General features: G+C 44.9%; 1 protein-coding gene across 2 annotated transcripts; it reads right to left on the bottom strand.

The window, feature by feature from the left end:
• Window positions 1–22,426, bottom strand: LOC130113484 (SWI/SNF-related matrix-associated actin-dependent regulator of chromatin subfamily E member 1-like). Of its 2 annotated transcripts, none has more exons than XM_056281100.1 (10): window positions 21,439–22,426; window positions 21,052–21,095; window positions 20,352–20,456; window positions 19,022–19,102; window positions 18,525–18,656; window positions 18,139–18,310; window positions 5,599–5,771; window positions 5,342–5,443; window positions 676–937; window positions 1–241 (listed from the first exon to the last, which is right to left on the bottom strand). In XM_056281100.1, exons 1-10 carry the CDS (start codon window positions 21,443–21,445, stop codon window positions 33–35), a joined length of 1,287 nt encoding a protein of 428 aa, XP_056137075.1. In that variant the 5' UTR covers window positions 21,446–22,426; the 3' UTR covers window positions 1–32. The 2 variants fall into 2 exon arrangements, with proteins under 2 accessions (XP_056137075.1, XP_056137076.1); XM_056281101.1 differs by having other exon boundaries at window positions 20,358–20,456.
• Window positions 22,427–23,588: the final 1,162 nt, after the last annotated feature.

Genomic DNA, 23,588 nt, shown 5'->3' with positions numbered 1-23,588 from the left:
TGTTTTTTTTTTTCAAATCAGTCGGGGATGACTCAGTGGCCTGTGCGCACTCTGCTGGGACCTTCTGAAGATGGCTCGCTAGGCAGGGCATCCTCTGTCTGAGCAGAGGTTGTTTCTGAGCCTGTGTTACTGTCACTGGTGCCCTCTTCCATGGCTGCCTCTGGAACGCTCTCCTTGTCTTCTGATACCGCCTCCTCGCTGCCTTGATGACCCTCCAGCTCCTCTGAAGCTTTCAGCTTCCCTGGACAAATTAAATATTAGCAAATGAAAACATTAAAAAAAAATGTTAACTTGATGGAAAAAAGATTGTCAAATCAGCAAATAAGAAACTGAATCCAAACAAGAAAAACCTAAGTCATCGAGCCAGAGAGGAACATCCATCCATTCCATCCATCCATCCATTATCCAAACCGCTTATCCTTACCCAGGGTCGCCGGGATACTGAAGCCTGGCATTGGGCGGCAGGCGGGGAGACACCCTGGACAGGCCGCCAGAACCCACACACACACACACACAGGGAGAACATGCAAACACCACACAGACGACGACCCCCAAGGTTGGACTACCCTGGGCCTCGAACCCAGGACCTTCTTGCTGTGAGGTGACCGCGCTATCTACTGCGCCACCGTGCCACCGGAGAGAAACATCATTTCATACAAATCTAGTGAAATTCACCTGTGGTGTCTGTGGGGTTTGAGTCTGTGTCCTCGGCTTCCTTGTTGCTACTTTCGCTGAGAGATCTGTGCTGGGATTTGTTGCCGTGTGTTGCACAAACGTGTTTTTCCTCCTCTGCCAAGACACAGACAGGGGCCTCTCGAGGACCTTGGTCTCCTGCCTCCTTCTCTCGTTCAGCCATCCGTTTGCGGGACGCCTCCTCTGCTGCAGCAATCTCTGTAGAGATCTTCTCCATGTCCACCTCCACTTTCAAACAACAAAGCTGGACAGAGCAAGAGTAACACAGGTTTGAATTTATCAGCAAAGCAAAAATTATCACTTTATCTTAAAAGGTCAATAAATACACGTTACTGTGTAAGGTTTGGTACATATATAAGGTTGGGGCAAGATAAAGAAGATAGGTTTATAATCAGATTTAAGGGTTGTAAATTGTGTCAGGTTTCAGTTTTGCTAATCCAATGTGAGCGCATCCTTGGCTTGTAAAGTACTAACAAAGGAAAAATGACGCCGCCTGTTGTATGAACTGTGAAATGCATTCATAAATGCATTGAGCCATGTTGACTCAGAACCACTGCACTATGAGGTCTGCAAATTGTTCACTGATGACAGCCATATGTTTGTCAGGCCTTGTCGCTGGAGCCAGCGTCAGCTGTACACCCTAGCCCGACACATTAGCAACACACTGCAATAGTAAAATGTGCAAATTAGAGTTTGGGCAACAGCTTTGTTTTTCTCGATTGCTTTGGCTTAGTCCTTGAAACAGCGTTAACATTTTCAAAGCTCTAGGTGCATTTGTCAAAACAGCTTATATGGTGTAGCACAATTCCACAGCTCTCCTTCCAAAGGTCATAATGAACCCAATGCATGTAACTCATGCCGCAAAACAAACTTAGTCTCATAAAAAGTCAATGCCCTCAAAATGAACAGTGCTTTTGGCAATTGTGTAAAAAAAAAAAAAGGTGGTCAAAATGTTTAGATGTTTTGTAAGTATTGCAGTGGACCCTGGAAATGTTCCTTATAGCCACATTTCATTCTTGTCCTATTTTTTCATGGACACTGTCAAGCTGTTGTGCATCAAACTGAATATTATTCAGATGATTAACAGTACAAGGTTTTACATTACACACATTTCCATTGAACTTGTCACTATTTTTATTTACATGAAATAACTCTTATACCACAGTAATAAGAACTTACACAGCGCAATAATACATCGATACAAAAAAAAAGGACAACACAGTAATGTATAGCCCAACACACAGTAAAGCTGGAGTGCTACACTAAAGACTCCCTCTCACTGGATGTCCTGTCGCTCGATTTTCCATCGACGTCCCACCTGACATTTTCCCTTGCGACGCAAATGGGAGGAAAAATCCTCTTGCATACCACAACCATCCCCCGCAACGTTCTGCTATGGTGTCATCACTAACAGCATCCACTGCGGCGAGCAGAGACATCTGGTCTTGAGACCGATGATCATACACTTTCCACCTCCATACAGACAGAATTTCCCCAAATGGATTCAGGACTGGAGAATATGGTCGAAGGAACACCATCAGCGTGCTTTGGTGGACGGTAAACATTCCCTGAAGACATTTACATGGTGGAAGATTAAATTATCCCACACAAAGTTGGCTAGTCGTGCCTTACCAAACCTTTCATTCTCACGGATAAGATCTCTGTGGGGAGGGTGTCCGGGTAGTGTAGCGGTCTAGTCTGTTGCCTACCAACACGGGGATCGCCGGTTAGAATCCCCGTGTTACCTCCGACTTGGTCAGGCGTCCCTACAGACACAACTGGCCGTGTCTGCGGGTGGGTAGCTGGATGTGGGTATGTGTCCTGGTCGCTGCACTAGCGCCTCCTCTGGTCGGTCAGGGTGCCTGTTCAGGGGCGGGGGGAGAGAGAACGGGGGGGGGGGGAATAGCGTGATCCTCCCACGCACTATGTCCCCCTGGTGAAACTCCTCACTTTCAGGTGAAAAGAAGCAGCTGGTGACTCCACGTGTATCGGAGGAGGCATGTGGTAGTCTGCAGCCCTCCCCTAATCGGCAGAGGGGGTGGAGCAGCGACCATGATGGCTCGGAAGAGTTGGGTAATTGGACGGATACAATTGGGGAGGAAAAAAAAACCAGATCTCTGTAGCGGGTGTCCACCAACGTCAGGAGTTTCTGGGCGTTGAATCAGCCAATATTGGGAATATGTGTACTAACATTATTCTCGGATATCGCACCACAAATGGTAATATTACCCCCACGTTGGCCTGGCACATCCACCATGGCCGATAATATTTTGGCAATGTCTCCGGCCAGATTGAAACCAGCCTCCTCCACAAACAGGGGTGTGAGGGAGTTCTCTTCCTTCCAGCGCCATTCTTCTCTATAATACAATAAACAAAATATCAAATCAGTTTTAATGTAGAATCATACAGTTACGGTGAATTAACAATGTTCTGTATTCTCTGCAACTTAAATAAATATATACAGGCTTACATAGTGCAGGTATATATAGGCCATAATGAAGGAAAACCCATAACACTGCACAATATATACTAGGTGTAGTGCACGCTACTGCTTTACCTGTACATACTGGTACCGCAACTCCTCCACTCTTGTCAGTTTCTCTCAAATGGTACCTTGAGTTTTTTCATGGTCATCTGATGTCTTTTCAACACAATCGATTGTAGAGATGCTTAAGAGTTGATATTTGGAAAGACGCCATTGTCTTAAGGTTGCACTCCGGATCTCTGTAGCATTATTTGCCACCGCCGTGTTGCAGATGTCTTGCTCTTGAGGTGTAAAAACTGCTCTTCTGCCACTGGCACAAGGTAGTCATCTAGTCCTACACACTGGAATTCACATAGATGTTACTGCATATGTACTGTAATGCACTGTCCTGTTGTTCTGTGCCTTGTGTTTCTTACAGCATGAGTTTCAGACATGCATTGGTATCCTGACTTTATGTAATTCTGCTGTATTTTTTTGTTGTTGTTGATTTCCCTCCCTGTTTTTCTCCCCAATTGTACCCGTCTAATTACCCCACTCTTCTGAACTGTCACGGTCGCTGCTCCACCCCCCCCTCTGCCGATCCGGGGAGGGCTGCAGACTACCACATGCCTCCTCCGATACATGTGGAGTCGCCAGCCGCTTCTTTTCACCTGACAGTGAGGAGTTTCGCCAGGGGGATGTAGTGCATGGGAGGATCACGCTGTTGCCCCCAGTTCCCCCTCCCCTGAACAGGCGCCCCGACCGACCAGAGGAGGCGATAGTGCAGCGACCAGGACACATACCCACATCCAGCTTCCCACCCACAGACATGGTCAATCGTGTCTGTAGGGACATCCGACCAAGCTGGAGGCAACACAGGGATTTGAGCCGGCGATCCCCGTGTTGGTAGGCAAAGGAATAGAACACTACGCTACCCAGTACCCCCCCCCTTTTCTCCCCAATTGTATCCAGCCAATTACCCCACTATTCCAAGCCGTCCTAGTCACTGCGCCGCCCCCTCTGCTGATCCAGGGAGGGCCGCAGACTACCGCATGCCTCCTCCGATACATGTGGAGTTGCCAGCTGCTTCTTTTCACCTGACAGTGAGGCGTTTCACCAGGGGGACGTAGCGCGAGGGAGGCTCATGCTATTCCCCCCCAGTTCCCCCTCCCCCCGAACAAGCGCCCTGACTGACCAGAGGAGGTGCTAATGCAGCGACCAGGACACATACCCACATCCGGCTTCCCACCCGCAGACACGGCCAATCGTGTCTGTAGGGACGCCCGACCAAGCCGGAGGTAATGTGGGGATGCGATCCAGCGAGCCCTGTATTTGTAGGCAACGGAATAGACCGCTACACCACCCTGATGCCCTCTACTGTATTTTTTTTACTTTATAATTCTACTATATTGCTTTAACTGGAATACTGTAACATGAATAATTCCAGTATTGATTGAGTACATACCTGTTTTCCCTACAAAATGTTTGGATAATTGAAGACACTGTAGGACGGTTTACATTAGGCTGCACTCAGCAACCAGCCTCTGCCATTGTAAGGCCGTGGTTCATTACATGGTCCACAATCATGGCTCGTATTTCATCTGGGGCAGATCTATGTCTTTGTACTCTTCTGCCTCTACTCTGCTGTCTTACCCTCACTACACCACCACAGCTCCTTACTCCTCTTCCGCTTCCTCGAGCAGGCAGTTGCCGCTGTTGATTTTTTTACCTGGCCCGGTTTCCCTATGTTCAGAAAATGTAGTGATTCTGTTGTGGTCAAGCTCTAGGAATACGTTTGGCAAAATCCATACTCATGAATAGCACCTGTCAGCTAAACTGACAGAATGTGTGATTGGTTGATGTAAGATGTGAGATACTCCCCATTCGTTAGTGAAGTTCAAGTTTCACCTGGCAGGCAATTTACCAGTTTAGCCAACGTTAAAAAATATCCATATTACTGTAATGATATTCATATATGCCCGAAAGATTTTGACAACTGAATGGACGATTGTGCATATGATGACTTACACAGTGGAAGTAGTCATACATGTTTTGGAGAGTACAGCTATTCAACCGAGAAGCAACATAATCAGTTTTGATCAGCAAGATGTAATCATTTGAGAATTGTGCCAAAGCAACTGAGAAAAACTGTGAATACAAAGCTAAGTGGAAAAGACGCCATACCCTTTTGAGCTCATTTGTGAAAGACTCCGTAGCTTCAACAAACTTCCTTTTCTTATCCTGGTGGCGGTCTTCAATTTGAAGCAGCTCTGCCTCCAACTTTCGCTGTCACCCAAGACACAGAAGGCATCACTTTTGTTGTTACATACTTCAGTTTAAAAAAAGAAACACAATGAAGAATTGATGCATATGAGTCAATGTACCTCGCCATATGGTGTAATTCCAGAGGACCCCCGAGAGAAGAATGTTTTTGTTTTTACCTGATGCACCATCAGAGACTGGACCTGGCGCTTAAGGACCTGCATGCGAGCGGTTGTAACGACGGACCGGACATCTGGGACCACGCTCTCACTGAGGATCTCGCTGATCAAACGGTGGTTGCGCTGGAAACGAGCTGCGGCAGAGTGCTTGGTGGAGAATCCATCATCGTAATCTGGAGAGATGAGAAAGGAAAGCATTTGGCTCCTTTGCCGTTTTCAGTAATGATTTTCATATACCTGTCAGAACATAAACTGTGGGTGGACATGTGTTGCCGATTTTCCATTGACAAACTGGCCCTGCGATGGCCTGGCGGCCTGTCCAGGGTGTCTCCCCCCCGCCTGCCGCCCAATGACTGCTGGGATAGGCTCTGGCATCCCCGCGACCCTGAGAGCAGGATAAGCAGTTTGGATAATGGATGGATGGATGGATGGAAACTGAACTTAATGATATGTGATTTGTTGTGTGCAGACACAAATGTAAGTAGGATTTTAGTCGTAACTGAGAATCCACCTTCGAGGCCCGTTGCAGTTGAAAAGCCATTTTCCATCTATCTCAGCATTCAGGGTCTAATAGCATCGTGATGAAAAATAAAAACTTGGGGTTTCAGGCGTTCATGTAGAATGTTATGGCCTGTTGCTGCGTAACAGAAGCAGATAAATATTGTCTATGGGTAAAAATCATGATTTTTTTTTACATCAATCAATTTAAATCATTAGTTTAATTTTTTTGTGTCACGTGTCATAGCAGTATCTGTGTATCATTCGATCATTTCATATCCAATTTAGAATCCAAAATCAGGGCGTCCGGGTAGTGTAGTGGTCTATTCCGTTGCCTACCAACACTGGGGTCGCTGGTTCGAATCCTCGTGTTACCTCCATCTTGGTCGGGCATCCCTACAGACACAATTGGCCATGTCTGTGGGTGGGAAGCCGGATGTGGGTATGTGTCCTGGTCGCTACACTAGCGCCTCCTCTGGTCAGTTGGAGCATCTGTTCAGGGGGGAGGGGGAACTGGGGGGAGTAGCGTGATCCTCCCATGCACTACGTCCCCCTGGCGAAACTCCTCACTGTTAGGTGAAAAGAAGGGGCTGGCGACTCCACGTGTATCGGAGGAAATGTGGTAGTCTGCAGCCCTCCCTGAATCGGCAGAGAGGGTGGAGCAGCGACCGGGACGGCTTGAAAGAGTGGGGTAATTGGCCAAATACAATTGGGGAGAAAAAAAAAAGGGGAGGGGGTCCAAAAAAAGAAAAAATAGAATCCAAAATCAGAAGACTAATAACAGGATTTTTTTATTGTTGTTGTTGTGGTTTTGATTTTGTTCTTAAGTTAAAAATAGAACATGAGAAAATGGGATATTTGTTGTCTTCGATTTTGTCATTTAACAGTTCCGATTTGTTGTGACCAGGAACTGATTTGACTTTTTTTCACACGTCTGGACAGACGTGAGAAGCTGCCCTAAGTCATTCAGTCATTCCACCCCGTCTGGTAACTACTGAACTTGAAGGAGTTTTAAACTGCGGTAAAGTGAACTGCCGAGTGTGAGTGAATGCCGAGTGCTTCTCAGCGAGGCGAAGGTCCTGAAAGATACATATACACATTTTCCTTCATGTTCTTTGTTCCAGACATCGGTTTGCATTGTTCTTTTTCCTCATTTTTTACCTGTGTAAGTTCTATTTTGCCAATAGGTTATCAGATAATTCCTAGAGATTGCTGTTCCCAATATCCTCTCTTACAGTATTAAAGCGGGATCATCCCACTGTACTTCCATCCATCCATTATCCAAATCGCTTATCCTGCTCTCAGGGTCACAGAGATGCTGGAGCCTATCCCAGCAGTCATTGGGCGGCAGGCGGGGGAGACACCCTGGACAGGCTGCCAGTCCATCACAGGGCCGACACACACATTCACACCTAGGGACAATTTAGTATGGCCGATTCACCTGACCCACTTGTCTTTGGACTGTGGGAGGAAATCGGTGCACCTGGAGGAAACCCACGCAGACATGGGGAGAACATGCAAACTCTACACAGAAGGCGACCTGGGACAACCACCCAGGTTGGACTACCCCAGGGCTCGAACCCAGGACCTTCTTGCTGTGAGGCGACCACACTAACCACTGCGCCACCATGCCACCCAAATGTAGAGAATTCAGGGGCAGCTGGGAATCGAACCCAGATAGCCCGGACCGCGGGCAACTTTGCTAACCAGTCAACTAAAGGGCTCAAAGCAAAAGGGAAAATTTGCATACTACAAATTCAATGATTTCCCCAAGTTGTACTTTGTTGGGGAGAAAAGTGTAATTTACAGATAAAAGAACAGCTGGTCTTATCTAAAATGTAGGACTTGATCAACAGAAATATAGAATTAAATTTTTCAATTGCAAAATAGAAAATACCCCTAAGCTCCGTAGGCAGGCTGGTGTGTTTGTTTCATCTGTTTTTGGGCTTTGCTGAAACATTTTTGCATTGTTTTGCAGACACTGCCACTTGCAGTGCTCTACACTTAATGGTGTTTCATTAAACTGTGTTTAAATCTTACCAGAACACAAAGCCAGTCCATTCACATGATTGGCTTACCATCATCTTTGTCAATCATTTGATTAGTTAGAAGCACATTAATATACAGAAAATATACACAAGCTCTAACAGCATGTTCCCAAAGCCAAAATAAGTTACATTTCGCTGACTTTTTGTAAATAGATTAAAAACTAAAATATAGTGCTTGCATAAGTATTCAACCCCCACATATCAATACTTTGTAGAGTACCCTTTTGCTGCAATAAGAGCCATGATTCTCTTGGGGTAAGTATGTACAAGCTTTGCACTTTCTTCTGGAGTAATTTTTGCCTGTTCTTCTTGGGAGAATTTGTACAGGTCTTGCAGGTTGGTGGGATGGTGCCTCTGGACTGTGATTTTCAGTCTGTGCCACAGATTTTCAATGGGGTTGAGGTCTGGACTTTGACTTGGCTACTCCAAAATGTTTACCTTTTTGTTGCTGAGCCATGCCATTGTAGCTTTAGCCTTGTGCTTAGGATCATTGTCCTGCTGGAAGGTGAACCTTCCCCCAAGCTTCAGTTTTATGGCAGGCTGCAACAGGTTTTCTTCTAATATTTCCCTGGATTTAGCTCCAGCCATTCCTCCCTCAATTTGAACAAGGTTCCCAGTGCCTGCAGATGAAAAGCAACCCCATAGCATTATGCCGCCACCACCATGCTTCACTGTAGCGAGGGTGTTTTTTTAGAGCATGAGCAGTGTTAGGTTTGTGCCACACATAACACTTGAAGTTTTTGCAAAAACGCTCAGCTTTCGTCTCATTTGACCACAAAACCTTTACCCACATCCTACCTGGGTCTATCTCATGCTTGGTAGCAAACTCCAAGCATGCTTTTATATGCACAGTTTTGAGCAACGGCTTCTTTCTTGCCACCCTCCCATACAGGCCAGATTGATGGAGAGCCCGTGATATGGTTGACTCATGTACATTTACTCCAGTTTCAGCCACTGGCCTCAGGAGCTCCTTCAAAGTGATTGCAGGATCATCTGTGGCTTTCCTCACCAGCCCACGTCTTGCTTGGACACTTAGCTTTGAGGGATGGCCTGTCCTACAAAGCGTCTGGGTGGTGTGACACAGCTTCCACTTTCTGACAGTGGATCCAACAGTGTTCCGTGGAACATCCAAACTTCAGTATTATGCTCCTTCATCTTCATTTTCTGATGGCGTTCACACTTGGCTAATGAACTTTACACAGAGTGCTTTTTATACCCATAAACGAGACCATTACATTAATATTTTACAGGTGCACACTAAATATGTCCAATTGGGTTTACCTGAGTGTGTTTTAGGAATAATTTGTCATTTGTGTAAACTTGGAGCTTTCACAGCACAAGGGCTTGAATACTTACGCAAGCACTATAGTTTAGTTTTTAATTTATTTATAAAAAGTCAGTGAAACATAACTTATTTTGGCTTTGGGAACATGCTGTTAGAGCTTATAGGTTCACAAAAATAATATGGTTCCGGAACAGATGTGCATATCTTTTATAATCCAGAAATGAGCTATGACTGTCAAGGGGATTGAATACTTTTGCAAGGCACTGTATTGGGTTTGGATGATGGATAAAAGAGTGTTCAAGCTATGGAAACTAATTGTATAGCAGTTTTCTAAATGGTACAATTTCACAATGCTATGAGAATTATTATATCTGTAAATGATAAAATTTTCAAGTAATGTGACATGACCAAGTACGCTTAATGTTGGTTGCACTTGGTCATCTGTCTTCTCTTAACTCAGTTTCAACTGTGACATCCAAAGATTTTTTTAGTAGCTTAGTTAATAGTTGTTGTGGTTGCTAACTCCCCATCGCCTCTTCTGTCATTGCATGAAAATGTGAAAATCCCCTCCAAGACCATAAATTATGTAACCACAGATACATCACTCTGAAATTTGACCTTTCTCCATATTTCTCAATAGTTTAGTTCACCATTATCATGGCATCCACTTCCTAATGTCTTTTTCTATCACTGGTACAAATTTGGTAACATTTTACTGCACCAGTGTGAATAAATCCCACCTAAAAATCGTTCCCAACACCAGTTGATTTGTTTTATTGTTGCTGATTTTAAAATTAGATTTCTCAAGGGGGGGGGGTAAGTTAAGATGTTTCCAAACTTAAGGTAGGAAGTACAAACAATGAGAAGGATCAACCAAAATTATGAGGAAAATTATTAAATGAATGACTATACTTTAAAAAAGACTAAGTATACAGATTGTTGATTTGATTTGCAGAATACTCAAAAAAGAATACTGCATTTGCATTTTTTGTCATCTTGATGGACAAATTGAATCTGTATTTCTCCAAGTTGGTGCTTGCCATGACAATGATGAACTAACCTACTGAGGAATTTGTTTGGTGAAAGATCAAAATTCAGAGAAATATATCTGTGATTGTGACATTTTTGGTCTTGGAGGGAATTTTGAAGTGGGATTTCGTCACGTTGGTGCAGTAAAATGTTACCAAATTTGTACCAGTGATAGAATAAAACATTAGGAAGCGGATGCCATGACAACGGTGAACTAAACTATTGAGGAATTTGTTTAATGAAAGGTCAAATTTCAGACAAATCTATCTGTACTCATTTTTGCTCTTGGAGGTTAATTTGAAGTGAGATTCCTCAAAGATTTTAAGTAAAATATTTCAAATTCTGAGTTCCAATTCCAAGTCTGAGGCCATGGTTCTCTACCAGAAAATGGTGGATTGCTCTCTCCAGGTTGGGGATGAGTTGTTGCCTCAAGTGAAGGAGTTCAGGTATCTCGTGGTCTTGTTCACGAGTGAGGGTGGAATGGAGCGGGAGATTGCCAGGTGGATTTGTGCAGCATCAGCAGTAATGCTGACATTGTACCGGACTGTTGTGGTGAAGGGGGAGCCGAGCCAGAAGGGCAAAGCTCTCAATTTACCAGTCAATCTTCATTCCAACCCTCACCTACGGTCATGAGCTTTGGGTAGTGACCGAAAAGGTGAGATCGTGGCTACAAGCAGCTGAAATGAGTTTCCTCTGTAGGGTGTCTGAGCTCAGCCTTAAGAGATGAGGTGAGGAGCTTGGACATCCAGAGGGAGCTTGGAGTAGAGCTGCAGATCCTTTGCATCGAAAGGAGCCAGTTGAGGTGGTTTGGGCATCTGATTAGGGATCCCCCAAGAAGAGCTAGAGAGCGTTGCTGGGGAGAGGGGCGTCTGGAGTTCCCTACTTAGCTTGCTGCCACCACAACCCGACCCCAGAGAAGCGGCTGATGATGAGATGAGATGAGATGAGATGAGATATTTCAATTTTTCATGCAATGATAGAAGAGGAGATTAGGAGTTAGCAACCACAACAACTGTTAACTAAGCCACTAATAATTTTGCAGCTGTCACACTTCTGTCAACTGAGTTAAGAGAAGAAAGATGACCAAGTGCAACCTACGTTAAGGGTACTTGTTTGTGTCACATTACTTGCAAATGTTATCATTTACAGACATAATAATTCTCACAGCATTGTGAAATCGTACCATTTAGGAAACTGTGCTATACAAGTAGTTTCGACAGCTTGAACACCCATTTACCCATCATCCAAACATGATATATTAATGTCCTTTTATCCAGTCAAATTACTGTCAAAGATGATAGGAAGGCAATCATGTTGGAATGGATTGGCTTTGTTTTCTCGTAAGATTTGATCACTGTTCAGTAAGACACCATCAAGTGTAGTGCATTGGAAGTGTCTGCGAAACAATGCAAAACTGTTTCAGCAAAGCCCAAAAATAGATTAAGTAAACACACCAGACTGCCTACAGAGCTAAAAAGTTATTTTATTTTGCAATTTCCACAAACAGGTACAGTGGGATGATTCCACTTTAATACTGTTAGAGAGGACATTGGGAGCAGCAATCTCTAGGAATTATCTGATAACCTATAGGCAAAATATCTCTCTTAGATGAATGATGAAACGTTTCTCTAAATAAATGTTGTGTCTAGATGAACTGAATCAACCTTCTGTGATTTCTTTACCTGGATTATTGAGCACGCATAAAGACATTTAGACTCATTTCGGCGAGAATTGCCTTAAACGAGTACAAGTGAACGGCACACAAGATGACAAACTACAGAAACCCCTGAGATTCAGCCTCAGGTGCAGACAGCAGGATTACACCTAAGAGCCTGCAAATTAAATCTTTGGTCAAGGGCCACCGAGCTAGCAAGATCCTCCAGAAGGCACAGAGCCAGCTGTTGAACGAACAGGCAAGACAAACTAATGTTACTATCGATGCTTTGAAAGCCAAAGAGGAGCAGATCCAACAGACTCACGTCGCGTCTAGATGAGACCACTTTGCAACATATGATTTGAGTTCATGGAGAAGGCTCGTATAGCACAACACAGAAAGTTGAAAACCAGGCAGCAAAAGGAAGTTTCAAGATTCAAGATTTATTTGTGATTTCATTATGTACCTGTGTACATAAAAAAAATGAAATGCCATTTATCCCAGCCCACAGTAGTGCAACAGAAAAGATAAAAATTGCCTAAAAACGATACCACTAAAAACATAAAAACAGAGAGAACAAAACAAAAAAGCACAAACAGTTAACAACACAGTCCATTTAAGTGCAACACGGTCCATTAAAGTTCAATGTTGACAGCTGGTGTCTGTCAACGAGCGACCAGCACTGATGGGGGGGATGTGGGGGGGGTGCGTGAGGGAGGCACAGTTTGTTAATGATCCTGATTGCTTGTGGGCAGAAACTATTTAGCATTCTGCTGGATTTAGCACAGATGCTCCTGTTCCTCTTCCCAGATGGCAGGAGGGAAAACAGGTTGTGAAAAGGGTGGTGGGGATCTTTAGTGATGCTGGAGGCTCTGCGAACACAGCGTTGATGGTAAATCTCCAACAGGAAGGGGAGAGGGGCCCAAATGAGCTTGCTAGCTGTCTTCACTATCCTGTTCAGCTTGTGTTGTTCGTTCGCTTTGCAGTTACCAAACCAGGAAGTGAGACCGTAGGTTAGAATACTTTGAGTGGTGCTCCTGTAGAAGGTAGTGAGGGCTGGAATGGGGAGGCTTGCACTTTTAAGTCTCAGAAGGGGATGGAGCCGCTGTTGGGTGTTTTTAACAATGGCCAAGGTGTTAATGGTTGAGGTCAGGTCGTCCGCCAGGTGCACTCCCAGGAACTTGATGTTGCTGACCCTCTCCACAGTGGTGCCATCGATGGTCAGCGGCATATAATGGGGCCTGCTGGGCCTCCTGAAGTCAATTACCATCTCTTTTGTTTTATTTATATTCAGGGAGAGGTTGTGGGATTTGCACCATGCCGTTAGCTGCTGCACCTCCATCCTGTATGCAGATTTGTAATTATGGCTGACGAGACCCACTATTGTATCATCTGCAAACTTGATGGTGTGGTTGCTGTCAAATTTGGCAGTACAGTCCTGGGTTAGCAAGGTGAACAAGAGGGGGCTCAGGACGCAGTCCTGGGGTGAACCCGTGCTCACTAAGATGGAATTTGATGTGTGGCTGCCCACCCTGCCTGTCTGCTGCCTCCGCATCAGGTAGTCGAGGACCCAGTTGCAGGAACCAGTGACCACATTAAGCAATTTCAGCTTCTCCACCAGTTGTTGTGGTATGATGGTGTTAAATACCGAGCTTAAATCAATGAAGAGGATTCTGATGTAGGTGTTCTTCCCTTCCAGGTGTGACAAAGTGAGGTGGAGTGTGGTAGATATTGCATCTTCCATGGATCGGTTGGCTCTATATGCAAACTGCAGGGGGTCTAGGTTTGCAGTGAGCCAGGCCTTGATGTGCTGCATGACAAGCTGCTCAAAGTACTTCATAACTATGGGAGTGAGGGCCATAGGGCGGAAGTCATTCATACTGGCTGGGTTTGACTTTTTGGGCAGGGGAAGGATGGTGGCATTTTTGAGGCAAGTGGGCACTACTACTCGACTGACTGAGGTGTTGAAGATGTCTGCAAAAACATCTTTCAGCTGTTCTACACAGTCCTTAAAAAGAGACTGACATGCCCTTTCTGAACACATTTTTTAACATTGGGAGTTTGAATCTTAACCTAAAATAGGTGTGGTTTTATGAATTCAGAGCTATTAGCTGCCTTTCTTCCTGGGTAGCCGTTTGGGTGTGGCTCGGTACCGCTCATCACTTGCCGTAGAAAAAAATGAGAAATTCAGTGGCGCGAGGATTGAATCACTGAACTAGCTAGGTTACACAATAGTCTACAACACTCGCCCTATTAGTGTTACAATAAGACAGACAAGGCTAAAAACAGTAGCTAACTCACAGCAAATACATCTATTATAGATGATAGATATTTTGCTAAATAGATAGACAGATAGATAGATATATAGATACATAGCAATACATCGTAGCAAGATCGATAATAAAGTCTCAGCAAAATAGCACAAACTCGAGCCAAGTAGCTAGCAGGAGGGGGTGAAAGAAAGGCTTCTCCGTGGTTTTATAGCATCTCGCTAGAGACACACCCTATATGCAGATTGACTGGTGTCTACGTATCCACCGGCACAATTTGTCATTGGACACCATCTACAGTCAATCACAGATCTCTCTTGAGTGGCTGCATACGCGCTGTTTTGGCCACTGAATTTCCCCGTGGTCACATTACAACTCGGAACATCCTATCAATAGGAACTTTCAGATTTTGATGTCAGTATCACTTTAAGAACACACCCAGGTATGTTGTCTGGTTTGACCTACTTGCTGCATGCCAGTGACATCAGCAGACAATGGACAGCGCCCTCAACGGCAGACAGAGAGACGGATGCCAGATACACACCAGTGATGTGGACAAGTGGGTGAAGAATCTGTCCGACAGACAACTCACCCAGGCGGAGAAAGACATCCTTGCTAAGGGGCTGAATTTTGCTGTCATGCCGAGACAAATCCCGACAGTGGAACTGATCACAGCCACGGAATCGGTGATCTGGAACAACAATATCGGGCCCAGAAACAGAGAAACTGCGGGCAAAAGTTAAAGCCTGCCTGAGCAATGCAAAGGCGCCGCTGTCTAACATCAGCAGAGATGAGAGGAATGCTGTCATGAATCTCAGTAAGGACAATAACATCATCCTTCTGGCAGACAAAAGCACTGTTGTATTAAACCAGAAAGACTATCATGAGAAGTTTATGATGTTACTTAGCGACATGAATACTTAAGAGCCCCTGAAAGGAGATCCAGGCAGTGGTTACAAGAAAAAGGTGATAGATTGTCTGAAGCTGTTGAACAGCACAATGCTACTGACAAGAATCTTTTTATACCACAGATTATATCCAGGGGAAGCTACAACTGGTATGTAAGACCTGTCGTTTTGGAGATGCTCTGACCCAGTCTAGCCATCACAATTTGTCCCTTGTCAATGTCACTCAGATCCTTACGCTTGTCCATTTTTCCTGATTCCAACACATCAGTTTCAAAAACTGACTGTTCACTTGCTGCCCAATATAGCCCACTCCTTGACAGGTGCCATTGTAATGAGATAATCCATGTTATTCACTTAGCTGTCAGTGATTTTAATGTTTTGGCTGATTGGTGTATGTATTTTTCAGGAGCTTCGCCTTGCTCAGAAGCTGTCCTTGCCGTAATTACGCTACTTTTGCAACGAAATTCAGACGGCGGCTGGCTTGACTATGGTTTCACACTCGGCGGGTCACTTTACTGCAGTTTATATCTCCAAGTTCAGTGGCGACCAGACAGAATGGAACAACTGAACGACTTAGGGCAGCTTCTCACGTCTGTCCAGGCGTGTGGAAAAAAAGTCAAAAACTTCCTGGTCACAACAAATCGGAAATGTTAAATGACAAAATCGAAGACAACAAATATCCCATTTTCTCATGTTCTATTTTTAACTTCAGAACAAATCAAAGAAAAACAGACCGTTATTGGTTTTCTGAATTTGAATTCGTAAACGAACAATGAATGATATAATAGGTTGTTATTCATTTTCTGATTTTGGCTTTTAAATTGTATATGAAATGATCGAATGATACATGGATATATAGTAGCCCTCCATGCTCCTTGGATGTTCAGCAGTTTCTGGGCACTGGGGCGCCAGTTCCTAATTTTTTATATATGTATATATATGTATGTGTATATATGTATGTGTATATATGTATGTGTATATATATATATATATATATATATATATATATATATATATATATGCAATTAGCTGGGGCTAATTAGTTCACTGGATATGGTTGGTGTCTATTTGCGCAATACCTCAGCACAAAGAACCTAAGTTTACATGAAATTCACAAAAGGAAAACACTTGGCATATGTTTACCTCTCATTACAAAAACAGTGAACTCGAATTCATTCAATGAATCAATTGAATGAATCACTGAATGAATTTGAGGCAGATAAGTACCTATGTTGTGCCCATTTCCAGAGGGACTGTATTCGCAATACTTCTGCGTCTTAGTTGGGATTCACCAAGTGCATTAGGGTGACGGGCAAATGCCATTGCTTAAATCAACTACAATGACAATGAGCAACAATTACAATCAAGCAAACGCTTTATTCAATATCAATAGCTTTGAAACTTGCAAAACAGCCTACTGCGGTCATTTGTGGAAAAAACAGCAGTCACTGTCATGTAAACCATTCTGTAGTTACATGATATGCCCCCCCCTGGCGTGATTAAGTTGCCATTGCCATTGCCATTGGCGCGAACATAAATTTAGCTATTGATGTTGGTAGAAGTCTTTTACACACTTGTTCTGCCATTTCTGCTTGCCAGCCAAAACAACTTTGGATCATCTTCAAACTTCCTGGTACCTGCCTTCTTCCACTGTATTTGACTGCAACGTTGGAAGAAATAAAACGCATCACTATGTGATTGTTTTCTGGAGAAACTACAAACTACATCGTTCATGATTTGGATATTTGTGAATTAGCTGTTGACTTAAATGTAAGCGAGTAATACAAAGTATCTAAAAGGACAAGTTCTACCACCTCAGTCTAATATGTCACTATGTAAATAACTCCATCCATTATCCGAACCGCTTATCCTGCTCTCAGAATCGTGGGGATGCTGGAGCCTATCCCAGCAGTCATTGGGCGGCAGGCGGGGAGACACCCTGGACAGGCCGCCAGGCCATCACACAGGACCGCCACACACACACACACAAACACACACACACACATTCATACCTAGGGGCAATTTAGTACGGCTGATTCACCTGGCCTACATGTCTTTGGACTGTGGGAGGAAACCAGAGCGCCCGGAGGAAACCCATGCAGACATGGGGAGAACATGCAAAGTCCACACACAGGACGACCCGGGATGACCCCCAAGGTTGGACTAGCCCCGTGGGTCGAACCCAGAACCTTCTTGCTGTGAGGCGACCGTGCTAACCACTGCGCCACCTAGCCATCCGTAACTAACTCAGTTTAGGTCATCAATGGACTGTACATGCAGCGTGCTAAAAACAAAACCCACAGGGAAACCAGCATTTAGGTTTTCACTGTCCGGGGTGTTACTCAATCACCTGAGTTTTAACAGTGTTTTTCCTGTAAATCATTGTCTTCTGTTAAAAAACAGGCAGACCCTAGGCAATGATCATTTCCGTCACATGGGTATAAATCAAATGTCAATTTCTTGCATTTTTTTCCTCAGCATGGTGTGTCTGTGTATCTGTATGTGTGTGGCAATGTCACAAATCTGACTGAGTTGTGCAGTTATGACCAAAGCATGGCTAAGACGACTTACAAAATTAAAACTTTAACATAAATAAATATCTTAATTTAATATTTTTGCAAAATAAAGGCAGAAATTGCACTGTGTAGCACTTTGTACACATAGCACCAACGGAAATGTGGAAACCCCCCAGCGGCACAGAGGTGTGGGAGGAGGGCTCAGGATAACGGTCTGTGGGTATATGGGTTACAGTCAACTCCGCGTGGTTGCCCCTACTGTAATTACAACTCTCTGACACGGGTACAAAACTTTTGTGGAGAAGGTACAGTACTCAGCGAGGAACACTTACCATCCGGATCCTCGGCTGGCTGAATGCTCATGTAAGGCTCACCCTTGTCCAGTCTGGACTGCCTCTGTCGGCTCTCCTCTTCCAGAGCTGCCTCAGCACGGCTCTTTGCATTGACATAGGCCAGGTAGGCTGGGGAGTTGTGATATGCCTTCATGCTCTCATTGTACTCAATCTATGATGGGAGAGATGACAAGGAAACAGAGAAGGCGGGCAGACATAACATGCGGTCCCTCAATGCTACTCAGCTACGGCAAGGAAACAGATTTACTCAGACTGTTAGAAAGGAAGGAATAGTGAGTGGAGGGGTCCACAACTGCCGGAGACACACATCTCTACTAGTCACCCATCAGAATGGGGAAAAAAACACCCCTTGTAAAACAACCAACCTTCTCTGCTTCGTAGTCATTCAAATAATCCTGTTTCTCCTCATCAGTGAGGTCCCTCCACATGCCACCGATTATCTTCCCAATTTCCCATAGCTTCAGATCAGGATTGGAGGCTTTTACTTGATCCCAAACCTGGTGATGAGAACCAGACATGGGTTTGGGGTTGGGTTGGGCTGGGTTGGGTTGGGTTGGAGGGGCTGTAAACAGTTATCTCTTTGCAGAGAGGTAACAAACCAGAGGAGGCCGTGTGGTTTAAGCTCCGTCTCCAAGCTGATAAATCCCTCTGTCTGCCAAGGAGTTCCCTCGCTATGTCCCTTTTTAACTTGGTTCGGCCTAACTCCTGGTTTCACACCCACCTCGCTGAACCAGGGCCAGGCACATGCATTTAGTGGATTGCTTGCTCTGTGCTGACTGGATATCCTAAAATCAATGAACTGGTGTGTTGCAACAAAGCAAGTGATTGTGTAACAGGCAGCAATTACATGTTATGCACCTACCTTTCGACTATATCTCATGTATGGCATCAGTGGCTTATCAGGTGGCTTGGGTGGCTTTGGAATATTTATACCAGAGGAATTCTGGGGAAGAAAAACATGGGAATGAATCTCAGGGCATTGTGCTTGAGTGATTAGGCAACTACTTGATGCTCTCCCACTGTGCGAGGCTGAGAAGCAGCTTGTAAAAATACATGCAGCAGGTACATGGTTGATTAATTTGACATGAAGCTATGAAAAAGGGCTTTTGCATCAAAGTAAATTGTTATAAGTTCAATTAACTCAGTTTAATTAAAGACAGTTTGAGGCCAACCATAAGTCTGAAACCCCATGATGGAATAGCACTGACTGGGGGAAAAAAAAATACAAAAATCTGACTTAAGCTGAGATTTACCCACTGTGAGACATAATGCCATTATCAGAACCAGCCAACCACAACTAGCATGCAGTGACTGGATTACTGCTCAGCAGCTAGAGCCATGCCGAGCAGAGAAGTCTGTGACACCATGGCAACACTGATGGCATGGGTTACTTAACATGGCTGTTGGCTGTTAGCAATGCAGACTTTGAAAGGCAAGCAGTATTTGGAGTACACATGAATGGATCCATAGCCAGCCTGCGCTTTGATGGAGGCTGCAGAACAAGTTTCAGAAAGTTGCAGCAATGGGATGAGTAAGGTCAATCCTCATATGAAGTCTATAGTATCTGCTCCTTTCTTTCCTTTTCTGTGCAAAGTGCAAAAAAAACAAACCAAAAAACTTCTATTTCTCAAAACAAAGTAAAATCTTTTAAACAGCTGCAGTGGTGTTGACGCTGACAGGGGCTTACTGCAATATTCTGTTTTGACAGTATATTTCATCCTGTTATATTGCGCTAAACTGAACTAGGATGGAACAATAATAATCACATTAATCTATTAATACATTACCTATAGCCATTCAATTAAACTCAGGGTCCCAGGGGGCTGGAGCCTATCCCAGCAGGCATTGGGCAGAAAGCAGGAAGATACCCTGGACATGTCACCTGTCCATCCGCAGGGCCCAAGCACAGAGTTCCTCATACAATTCACACCTATGAGCAATTTAGTTTCCAATTCGCCTATCATCCATGTCTTTGAATTTGGGAGGAAACCAGGGTATCCGGAGGCAACATGCAAACACCACACAGATGGGCTGGAATCAAACCCAGGACCCTGTTGCTGAAAGACAAAAGGGCTGACCACTAAGCCACCGTGCCGCCCTTAAAGACGATTTGAAAAACTGCAAAAGATTTTGTTTTCTTTAGTTGTTTCTTCTTTTCCGTCACTTTTTTTTCTCTATGTTAATATTCATACCGTTACCCGACTGTTGCTGCCTTGGCTCCCTCCAAGTCTGTAGTTGTTGTAGGCCAGATGACTGTATGGATTGTACCCCACAAACCCAGTGGTGTTGGGCATTTGCTGATGCAAACAAACGAGGCAAATACACAAATGAGAAATGACATAAAAGAAGGAGGTAAAGCCCAGGACAGACTAAAATAAAGAGATTTGTATTCATGCAAGGAAAATAAGAAATGTTAGAATTTTTTTTCTGTTTATCACAGCAATGGCATACAGTCATATACACTTTGTGTAAATAACCACCGGTGTGTCTTCATGCATGCTCAGTAATCCGGGTAAGAAAACGAAAGAAAGTTGAATCCGTTCATCCGGACACAACACTTATCGACATACGTTTCATCCCCCAACTAAGTGACGTCTTCAGTCTAAAGTGACGGCAAGTGTGTGTGGGTCAGTTCAGACTGAAGGGGTCTATTAGATTGAGTGATGACACGTTTCTCTCAATAAACACGTTGTCCAGATGAACTGATTTAACTTTCCTTTAACCACCGGTGTGGTTGGAAAAGGCAAATGCTCCGATTTCTCGGGACACAATGGTGGACATTTTTTGAGACGACTATAAACGGTGCTGCACCGAATTCTCCTAATAGCCATTTTCCATATCATCCGAGATACCAAATCAACACTTGGGATGCCAAACTCGGGTTGTACTTACTGTCGTGGGGGCCGGGGGAGGGGGCGGGGCGTAAGACGGCCTCTCTGTTGCAAAAGATAAGGGTTGAAAAGAAGACGTCAACACAAATGGGACGTCCCCAGTCTCCTGGGACGAGACTGTTAATTCAGATTCATTTACGGTCACACCGATAGTGTCCTAAAAAAACGTCAATGTAAACGCGTGAATGTAATCTGCGAACTTCAAACTGCAACAGTGTTACAGATGTACGCTATGTGGATGCGTCATATTAGCCTTTCGCCTCACGGTCGAGCGTGAAGTCTGCCTCGCGCCGCTGATGGGCAGCTGAGTTTGGATGTAAAATGTGTGGTGAGGTGGAGCAAAGTAAAGCGCAACAACAGCTCAGAAATGACACATCCAGTCCCTTACTTGACATGTTCGCCGCGATGAGTTGACGTCAGCCTCTTTCGGTCATTCGGTCTGTAATAAACGCATTTGAGAAGAGGATGGCATTTTAAAAAAAAAAGAAGGTGTGGATGAAGGCTCTTTAAACTGGGTCGTTCACTCTCCGAGACACAACAAAAGAGACGCCGATGAGTGGCAGCGGGCTAACGTTAGCCTAGCTTAACTGCGTCGCACGCACGGAGGCGCGTCCGCGGGCGGCGCTGGGCGCGACGGGGCTAAAGTCGTTAGACGTACTACGCGTTAGCATGGAAGACGAGCTCGCTGTTTGCAGCCATATGTCGCCGTTGAGTCGCCGGCGAGGATGGGCGTTCAAATGTCTTGCGGCGGGTCCTCACTTGCGGTCATACGTGACTAGTTCCAGGTGGTGGCACGACAGCTTTCACTTAGCTAGTGGTGCGCGGCGTACAGGGCTAGCTGGAAGCTAACGTGTAGCGGCTAGCAGCGGCTAGCACGCCACAGTAATGGTTTGCTTTAGGCTTCCACGGCGAAACGGAGCCCATTTACCAGAGCTGGCGGAGGAGACCGTTATGAAATCCAGCTAGGGCCACACGAAGCGTCGTTACTGTCCGAGCCTAGCTTAGCCGGCTAAGGGGACCAGCGAGCCTGTCTCGTCGGCTAGCCGTGAATCGTTAGCCTAGCAGGTCATCGCTTCCAGCATGCTGACGTCTGGCGGGGCTGCCTAGCCTAGCTTAGCTTAGCTTACTTCAGCGAAAAGGGGAAGAGAGAGAGAGAGCGAGAGAAAAAAATGGCATCCTTTTAAGATATCGTTAGCATGCAGCGCCGAGTCAAGCCACCACGTTAATACGTCGAGTACCCACGGCTCTCGGTTTGTGTCTAGCAGGCAAGTATTCCGAAGTAAGTGGCCAGCAAACTCACCCTGAAAACCCCTTTGTCCCCCACTAGAGTGAGTTGTGTACGTTGTTGCTAATAACGGGGACCGTTATAACCGGCTAGCTCAGCCGCAGGAACGGTCCCCACAATAAACCAATGAAACGGGGTCCACTCAGAAGATTCCAGTAGAATCTTCCAGACCTGCACCCCCACACCCCCCTCTCTGCACAGCTGGTCTGCCTGCTGCTGCTGCTGTTCAGCCAGTGGAGTGTTGCTGGAACCCAGCAGCACTCACTGATGTCAGCAATGACATTCCTTTTTCCATTTCATTTTGCTTTTACTATGCAGACATTTTTCATCTCAAGCAAAAAAAAAATAAATGACGACGTGCCGTTGCCACCAAATGAGATTTGATATTTTACATGTTTTTTTTTTTGGTTACCTGTCTTCATACTGTGCCATTAATCCAAGTAGTAACAGCGTGGATGTTGTTTATCACAACAGCTGCTGGTGACCTTTCACACGCTTAAAGGCATTTATTATGGCCCCTGTTTTGGCCCAGCATTGATGCGTCGATATCGCCACATGTCAAAGTGAGGAGCGTCTCATAACGGTGGAGCGGTCCGCTGTTTTCTAGAAAAGCGTTTTCCTTCCCAAGTTGATGGTAGAGCATTTGAACTGTTTTTCTTGTGTCTCCGGGACATGAGCTGCCTTCATTATGCTGTACAAGCTTGTGGGCTTTGGAGAAAATCAAGGTTTGTCTAGTCACCGGTGCCCGGCTGATTAAACTGAAATACTTTACATTCTTGTTCACATTGTTTGAGAGCCGCAAATGTCAAAAGTTGTAATGGTGTGGGTCCCCAACGATAACAAACCAAATCCCGGAGGATTTGGCCCACGTCTTTGTTCATTTAACGTTAGTAGTGCCATTTAACTTGAGTAGTAGCTGCTTTTGGCATCTAGACACTGTTCGAGACATTTATCTAAGTGTTGCACATACCGTACATTAATGGCCAGAGATAAGCTATGACTTGATTTATGTCATGGTGTGAAAGGTTGAATCTGTTGGCATTAGACACCTGGGGAGGGTGCGCATTTGTTGGCAGGTTTGAGGTCACATACTTCATGTAAGCTACAATGCATGATAAGGGGCAGCGGGCCTCCCGGGCACAGCTGTGGGATTCTGGATGCCCAGAGGCAGAACGGGGCCAATGACATTTTGAATCGAGCAGAGGAATCCGCGTAAAGCTGTCCTTGCAGAGCAGACTCGGGGCCCGGTCCTT

This window comes from Lampris incognitus, chromosome 5 (assembly GCF_029633865.1).
Source record: "Lampris incognitus isolate fLamInc1 chromosome 5, fLamInc1.hap2, whole genome shotgun sequence".
Classification (NCBI taxonomy): Eukaryota; Metazoa; Chordata; class Actinopteri; order Lampriformes; family Lampridae; genus Lampris; species Lampris incognitus.
Note: the sequence above shows the minus strand (reverse complement) of the source record. Positions and strands in the feature narration are given on the sequence as shown.